Source organism: Diceros bicornis, chromosome 7 (assembly GCF_020826845.1).
Source record: "Diceros bicornis minor isolate mBicDic1 chromosome 7, mDicBic1.mat.cur, whole genome shotgun sequence".
Taxonomy (NCBI): Eukaryota; Metazoa; Chordata; class Mammalia; order Perissodactyla; family Rhinocerotidae; genus Diceros; species Diceros bicornis.
Window position 1 is genome coordinate 11,839,899 of NC_080746.1, and position 9,067 is coordinate 11,848,965.

Consider the following 9,067-nt stretch of genomic DNA (forward strand, 5'->3'; position numbering starts at 1 on the left):
ATTTGGTAGATTTTAACAACAATGCTATCTGGGCCCAGAATTTTCCTCATGGGAAAGTTTTAAACTGAATATTCAATTTATTCAGTAGATATAAAGCCATTTTATTCACCTACATCTTCTTAAGTGAATTTTGTCAATTTGTGTCTTTCAATGAATGTATCCCTCATTGGTTGTCAAATTTATTAGCATAAATTTGTTCATAATATTCCCTTACATTCCTTTCAATGTCTGTAGGATCTATAGTAATGTCCTCTCACATTTCTGATATTGGTAATTTGTGTCTTTTCTCTTTTTGGCCTGACCAGTCTGGCTAGAGACTTATCACTTTTACCACCTCCAAAACATAGCTTTTAGATTAACTGATTTTGTATATTGTTCTTCTGTTTCCTATTTTATTAACTTTTTTGCTGTTATCTTTATTATTTCACTTTTATGCTTAATTTGGTTTTCATTTAATGTTCTTTTTGCAGTTTCATAAGATGAATGCTTAAGTGTTTGATTTAAAACCTCTTTTCTTTTCCAATGTAGGCACTTAGATGTTAAAATTGCCTTGAAGTCTCTATATTTATATTACATGTATTTTGACATAGTTGTGTTTATATTTTCATTCACTTCAAGATGTTTTCTCATTTCCCTTTTTATTTTATCTTCTTTTTTTTAATTTTTTTTTCTGTGAGGAGATCAGCCCTGAGCTAACATCCGCCAATCCTCCTCTTTTTTTTTTTTTTTTTTTGCTGAGGAAGACGGCCCTGGGCTAACATCGGTGCCCATCTTCCTCCACTTTATATGGGACGCCGCCACAGCATGGCTTACCAAGCAGTGCGTCGGTGCGCGCCCGGGGTCCGAACCAGCGAACCCCGGGCCGCCGCAGCAGAGCGCGCGCACTTAACCGCTTGCACCACCGGGCCGGCCCCTTATTTTATCTTATTTTATTTAGAGTTTTAATATTTTTTCTGGTAACAACTTTCTTGATATCATCTACACATGATACAATTCACACTTAAAGTGTAAAATTTAATAGTTTTTACTTTTTTTTTTATAGAGCTATACAACCATAACCATAATCAATTTTAGAGCATTTTTATCATTCCCCAAGGATTCTCATACCCATAGGTATCACCCCTCTGCTTCCGCACCCTCAGACCTGTGCAACCACTAATCTACTTCATATCTCTATTGATTTGAATGTTCTGGATATTTCATACAACGGAGTAAGATAATATGTGGTCTTCTGTGATTGGCTTGTCTCACTTTACATAATGTTTACAATTTGATCCACATTATAACTGATAAAGGTACTTTATTTGTTTTTCTTTGTTGAATAAAATTCTATTGTATGGATATATACATTTGTTTACCCATTCACCACTTGATTGACTTGTAGATTTTTCTACTTCTTGGCTATCATGCATAACGGTGCAATGAACATTCATATACAAGTTTTTGCATGGCTATACATTCTCTTAGGCTTATACCTAGGAAGGGAATTGCTGGGTCACATGGTAATTCTGGTTTTACATTTTGGGGGACCTGCCAGCTTGATTTCCCAAGTGGCTCCACCATTTAACATTCCAACCAGCAGTGTATGAGTTTCTGATTTCTTCATATCTTCATCAACACTTAGCACTATCTGTCTTTTTCATTCTAGTCATCCTAGTGTGTGTGAGGTGATATTTTGTTGTGGGTTTTATTGCATTTCCCTGCTTACTAATGATATTGAACATCTTTCTATGCGCTTATTGGCCATTTGTATATATTCTTTGGAGAAATGTTTATTCAAATAATTTGCTCATTTAAAATTGGATTATTTGTCTTTTTATTATCGAGCTGACAAGTGGTTTTTGTATTCTGGATACTTGATCCTTATCAAATAGATGATTTGTACATATTTCTCTCATTCTGTGGTGGTGTTCTTTGTTTTTGTTTTTGTTTTCTCTTTCTCAATGTTGTCCTTTGAAGGCACTCCTTATTTTGAGCAGTTTGAACATTTGGATAGTCTGATAATTTATGATGAATGAGGGAACCCTCTCTATTAAGTATAGCATGATGTCATTTTCCCTCCGCTTCATATAAGCAGTGTGTAAATATTTACTCATGTTTATATATTTTTAATATACATTTATTTATATATGGTTTGAATGTGCTAAAGCAGTTGAGTTGATTTAAAGCTTAAAAGAGTAAATTCACTTAGAAATAACAAATATACAGCTAAATTGAACAAGCAAAATCTCTTACTATAAATATCTTTCACAAGCTTTTTTTTTTTTTTTTTAGTGAGGAAGATTAGCCCTGAAGTAACATCCGATGCTGATCCTCCTCTTTTTGCTGAGAAAGATTGGCCCTGGGCTAACATCTGTGCCCATCTTCCTCTACTTTACATGTGGGATGCCTGCCACAGCGTGGCTTGATAAGCGGTGCCTAGGTCCCTACCTGGGATCTGAACCTGCGAACCCTGGGCAGCAGAAGCAGAACGTGCAAACTTAACAACTACGGCGCCAGGCTGGCTCCTCTTTCGCAATCTTTTTGATTGTGGAAGACAGTGTTGGTGTCCTACCCAGTAGATGTTCCTCTACTTGTTTCTAATGCCAAAAACTTCCTTTCACGATAGTGGCTGAAAATAGAAGACGGCCATTTTGTCAGTACTCCTTGGAACTAGATTGTCCATGTGGCAGAGTCCTGACTAAAGAGAAGTAATCTATTGGCTTTTGCAGAAGATTTACTTCATGATATCAAGAAGGGAGGGGAGTTCTTTTGCCTTGTTCTCTTGCTTTCTTCTTTTTATATAGTTGTCTTTAGACGTGATTCTTAGAGCTATGGCAGTCATTTTGTGACCATGAGGTGTACACCTTGAGGACTAAGGACAACAATCTGTTGACAGTGAAATGAAAGAGTCTGAGTGTTTAGTTGCTGACTCAACCCCAGAACACTGTACCTTCAGATTTGTTATTATGTGAGAAAAATAAGTGCCTATTATAAATGTTTTTTTTTGTTCTTCCATTATTATTTCTTTAATTAAAAAAATTGCATAATAATGCACAAATACATCCTTATTGTAAAAGAATCCAACAATACAGAAGTAAAATGTGAAATGCCACTTCCCCTCCCCCGACACGTCTCTCTTCCTCGAGGCAAACTCTATTGTGTTTATACCCATATGTGTACATACATATAGTTTTAAAAGTGCATAAATGGACTCATACTATATATATTGTTCTTTTTTTTTTTAACTGAGAATTCTGTAACTTAAGGCACAGAACTTTCTAGTTGGTGAGATGGGTTAAAAGTTACATTCCTGAGATATTAAATAGAAAGTATACTATTTTAACAGTTGAATATCTTGAGGGATGGTCTTGTGAATTTTCAGTAAACATTGAAGAGAAAATATGTAACTTGCTATGATAGAAAGGAGAATATATGCAGATTTAAACTTAAATTTATTCTTTTGTTCACTTAGCTAGTTCATTATGCTCTTGTGATCTCCTAAATGTTAACATTCTCCAACATTCTCTTTTTTATATTTGTTGAGAAGAGTAAGAGTTTGCACAATACTGAATGTACTCAAAACATTTAAATCAATCAGAATATTACTTTCACAATTTTTATCAGATTTAACTCTCACTTGATTTCTTCTTTAATTTTATCCAAAATCTAATTGTAATTTTGATATTTGTACTTTTCTTATCATGTTTCAATTGTCCTGTGGTTAATTGAGAACTATTGAAAATTCTTAAACTAGAAAGAAACAGATTTATGCTTTCAGAACTTATCCTAGCAAGCACTGTATATGGTTAAATAAGAGAGAATATGTGGGAAAAAGCTGGAATAATAGTTGGAGCCACTACAAATTCAGCAGTACTGTTCAACTAAACCGTAAAAGTACCTGAAATTGTGTGGTGGCTGAGGGAAAAGGATGGAAATCAGTGTGGTTGCAAACTCTATTGCTTAGCATGTGAGAAATCTGGAAAACATTCTACAGATTTTCACCAGAGAACAACTTAATTTAGAGAATTATTTATGGAGTGCCAACTATGTACTCTGCACTATATATAGCACCACAAGAAAAGTAGTAAACAAGATAGAAGAGACGTTTGTCTTTATAGAACTTATAGTTTATGGGGAAACACAAGAATTAAAGGGAAAAAAGTGATGAGTGTTATGATGGCAGATCTATGGGAAATTTTGAAAGCATAAATAATCTCAGCTGACATTGATTGACTATTTACCACACGCCAGGTACTGTTCTCACCATATTATATACATTCTTTTTGTTTAATCATCAACAGGACCCGATGAAAGAGATGATATGCTTATTATCACTATTTTAGAAATTATGAACCTGAGACATATAGGGTTTAAGAAATGTGTCCAAGTTAGTAAGTATGGGAGTAGGAGTCAACACATTTTTTTCTAACTCCATAGCCCCCACTGTTTTCTAGGATGAGAAGGAATTGATGATATCAGTTAATGAAATATTACATTTAAGGGCCCAGCAGGATCCTCAGGTAGACATTTCCTGTAGATGTTTAGAAGTAAAAATTTTAGAAGGGAAAAGGGCATTAATTTTTTTTTTTCTTTTTGGAGATAACCCAGGAGAGACAATTGAATTGAGTTACTACAATTGTTTAAAAAAATTTCAGGTAAAGAAATGAAGAATACTGTGGGAAGATTCCATGGAAAATGTTCATTTAGGATATGAGAAGGAAAAGAGAAAGAATCTATATGATAGATCTTCCTTAAGAGATGAAGATGATAGGAAGACAAGAGTTTATTTTTGCCTCTACCTTAGGGGATGTACCATCTGTAGGGTGAAGTGTAAACTAGATTAGAATACTGACTCCCTAAGGAACTAAAGAGAGATCATGGTCCAGAGTGTAAATATAATTCCCTTGTTTCACTTTTACACATAGAATCTATTCCTTGGGGAAGAGAATGAGCAACCTTCCACCCTGTTTATAATCAAATGCACTATATCATTAATCTCAAGTTCAATCTTCTCTGTCTTATCAAGTGGCACATGTGATAATAATAAAGACTATTTGTTTTTCTCTGCTGCTTGAGAGGGCTCAAAATAATAAGAAGAAATTACCATCTATAGTTCAGAAAGATTTCCAGGGCATATGTGAAATTAAGTCTGGGCTGCATCCTTTTAGAACCAAAGGAACTAGAGCCTCAGAACCTGAAATTGCCTTTCCAGAACCACCAAGCATAAGATAGCACTAAAGTTTTCTGCCCTAAGAAAGGTGAGTATCTGAATTCAATTTACATTAATGTCCTTCCTATTTTGAGATGAAAGGCCGGAGATATAAGATCTGCCATTTTTTTTTTTCCATTTTGTGCAGTCCTGAACTTCAGGAGAAACTTCCAGGAGAATGAGCTCAAGGACTATCAGAGAATGTATAGAGATGAGGAGGCTCAGAAAGTGCAGTATCTGAGTCAGTAAGTTCCCTCTCCATGGATGGAACTTTCACTTGTCTAGATTTATGGCTTTTACTCTGTGACATGGGCAGTCATTTAACCTCTCCTAGACTTTGGTCCCTTAGTTTTTGATCAGAAACAATATTTTTGTTTCCCACCTCACCAAGTCAAATCTGTGTAGGAGGCCAGCACCACATTGCTAGAGTAACTGCCTCCTATTTTACTGGTGAGGGGAGGGCTTAACTGAATGAAGAAATGGTGAGATGAGAGAAGGATGATTCTGTCCTGATCCATCCTTCTTCTCCCTTGGATTTTCTAACAGTCATGATTGCATATGGCAGCACTGGCCTTCTGACCAAGCTGTTTGTAATGCCCTTTGCTATATTTAGCTTATTAAGACTCTGGTAAGAAGAAGTTTATATCACTCAGAGTCATGGTAATGGTAAAGGCAGATTCCATGGGTCCAGGTTCGGCTAGTCTCAGGCATTTCCAATATATACACTTTGATGAGATATTGCAGGAAGAGGTGAGGTGTTCTGTATTGTAATCCTTTTCTCCTGTGTCCACAGATTCTCTTAGAGAAGAGTGGCTCCTTCAACAGAATTCATTCTGCTGGGATTAACAAACAAACCAGATCTCCAACTCCCCTTCTTCTTCCTGTTTCTAGTAATGTATATGGTCACTGTGTTGGGAAATTTGGCCTTGATAGTCCTAATTGGGCTGAAAAAACACCTGCACACTCCAATGTACTTTTTCCTCTTTAATTTCTCCTTCATAGACCTCTGCTGTTCTTCAGTATTTACACCAAAAATGCTAATGAATTTCTTATCAAAGAAGAATGTTATCTCTTACATCGGGTGCATGACCCAGCTCTACTTTTTCTGTTTTCCTGTCATTTCTGAATGCCAGGTGCTGACATCAATGGCCTATGATCACTATGTGGCCATCTATAACCCACTTTTGTATAATGTTGCCATGTCCCCTAAAGTGTGTTCTGGCCTTATGCTTTGTTCATACTTCATGGCATTTTCTGGTGTGATGGCCCATACTGGAGGCATGCTGACCTTCTGTGATGAAAACACTGGTAACCATTATTTGTGTGACATCCTCCCTGTGCTCCAGCTCTCCTGCACAAACACCTACATCAATGAGCTGGTAATATTCATTGTGGTGGGCATCAACATCGTGCCCAGTCTCACCATCTTTGTCTCTTATGGTTTCGTCCTCTCCAGCATCCTCCACATCAGCTCCGTGGGGGCAGGTCCAAAGCCTTCAGCTCCTGCAGTTTCACATAATTGCTGTTTCTCTCTTCTTTGGATCCGGTGCATTTATGTATCTCAAACCGTCTTCGACTGTGTCTATGGATGAGGGAAAAATCTCTTCTGTCTTTTATACCAATGTGGTTCCCATGACAAACCCCTTAATCTACAGTTTGAGGAACAAAGATGTTAAAATTGCTCTGAGAAAAACCCTGAGTAGGAGAAAATTTTGATTAGAATCAGTGTCTCTCTGTGCATGTAGTCATAGGACAAGGAGATTCTGTGTGTTTATTTACAATATTTTTAGTGACATCCTTTTAATTCTATTTCTTCCTCACCATGGCAAAGGAAATTTGAATCTTCTTTCAATTTATTTTCAATTTTTTTAAATATAGTCTTCTTTTCATCACTATTTTTACAATTTCTCTTCTCTTTCCTCATATTTCCTATTTAAGGATAACATTAAGGGAGTAATTTATCTCTGTTTTCTTTCTGTTGTCATTATGGACTTTCTTCTTTTCTCCTGGAAAAAGATGAATGGTTGTGCTAACGAGTAATAAAATGACACTAGTGTGACCTTGTGCACTGGGAATTTTCTTAATTACTTCTTATCATGTGCCATTGGAGGCATGAATCAGATAATCTGTCCCTAATCTTTTCTTTCAACCCTACAATGGGTAGGAATATGACTCCTTCAAATGACAGTGTTTCACGAATATAGCAGATTCCACAATGACTGTCAAATTACCCCACTTTGCAGCTATTAACACTACACATTAAACTTCTTTTATGTACCTAAGAGATTTCATATTTACCTTTTTATGCTCAAAGTAGCACATAAGAGACTGTCAAGATATATTTATTACAAGAATAATGTACTGAAACTTGGAGTGGTTAATGATTTACTTAAAGTCACAAAGCTTCCTTATGAAGAAGTCTGGAATAGGCTATCAGCCTCCTGAATTCAAATCTACTACTCTTTATGGTATACTGTCTACTTAATTTTATGTCTGTTTTAGTAAATATGAATTATGGAAAGACATTTCTATTCTGAAAGCTGTCTTTTTCTGCAAAAAAAAAAAAATGGTTGTGAAACGTTTTTATGGTTTTATAATTAAGAGAACAAGACATGGAATAAAAATATTCCCAGGAACATGTCATTACTCCACCACATAAAGAGACACATGGCAAATAAATAAGAGGTCCTTCATTGGAGAATGGACAATGAGATTTAGAAACTGAATTTCATTCTGAATTTGTATTCTGATCTGTAGAGTACTGTAACTATCCTCCACTGTCCGTACAGTACTGTAACTATCCTCCACTGTCTATGAAGTTTTGATTAAAACTTATAATACATAATGATCACACATTAATAGTTGTTTTGGGAATGAAGACCAATGGCTATGGCCACATTTGTGGGGAACAAGATAGAGAGGGACAGCATCTTAAGGAGATTAAATAGTGAATGGTAACCAAAACTCAAGTTAGGAAGAAGGAATAGAGAGTAAAATTATGAGAAAAGAAAGCCATTTCTATGACTCTCTTCTCCTTTCTGAAAAGGCTCCAGAAATATTATAGGTGTCACAAGATCACTGGATAGGATAGAAGTTGAACTTATTTGATGTTAAAAAATTTAAACATACAGAGCTGGAAAACCTGGGAACAACTAAATCACTCCCGTTTTATCACAACTAAATACTCCCATATGGATTTTAAAGTGCAAAAACCTCAAATTGCAGGTGGGAGAGCAATGACAATTTGAAAGAAATATTTGGTGGATGAATTAAATTTTGACAACGTATTTTCTAGAATAGGATGTTGGATTATTTTTCTTTTGAGAAAACAGGCAAAAAGATGACCACTCAAAGATCCTTAATATGATGTGTCAAGTGACAATTTAAACATCTTCTAAGATGTCATTACTCCACCACCTAAAGGGACACATGGCAAATAAGTAAGAGGTCCCTCAGTAGAGAATGGACAATGAGATTTAGAAACCGAGTTTCATTCTGAGTTTGTATTCTGATCTGTAGAATACTGCAATTATCCTCCACTGTCCATAAAGTTTTGGTTAAAACTTGTAACACATAAGGATCGCAGATGAACTATTTTACTGTTTTCTAATCTCTACTTAATATTTAGGTATTTTGAAATTTAGCAGAGCTGGATTGTTGGCTTTTTTGTTTGTTTTTTTGATGGTCTGCATTGGTAATCCTTGACTTACGACTTTAAACAACCACTCATATCTCATCCCTTTACTCTAATATTAATATGCTTGATTTTCACTTAACTAGTTCTATTTTTTGAAATACTAGTCTCAGTTGGATTTTTCTTTTTGCTTTTCTTTTAGTAACTGTCTATTTTGATAAAATTGTTTTCCAGATTGAAAG

The 9,067-nt window shown here is 35.5% G+C and overlaps 1 protein-coding gene across 1 annotated transcript; it reads left to right on the forward strand.

Annotated features, from left to right (window-relative positions):
* Positions 1 to 5,739: 5,739 nt before the first annotated feature.
* Positions 5,740 to 6,907, forward strand: LOC131408169 (olfactory receptor 8B8-like). The gene is given in 3 exon segments (XM_058544721.1): positions 5,740 to 5,781; positions 5,995 to 6,668; positions 6,670 to 6,907. Coding segments are annotated over 3 exon segments (954 nt in total).
* Positions 6,908 to 9,067: the final 2,160 nt, after the last annotated feature.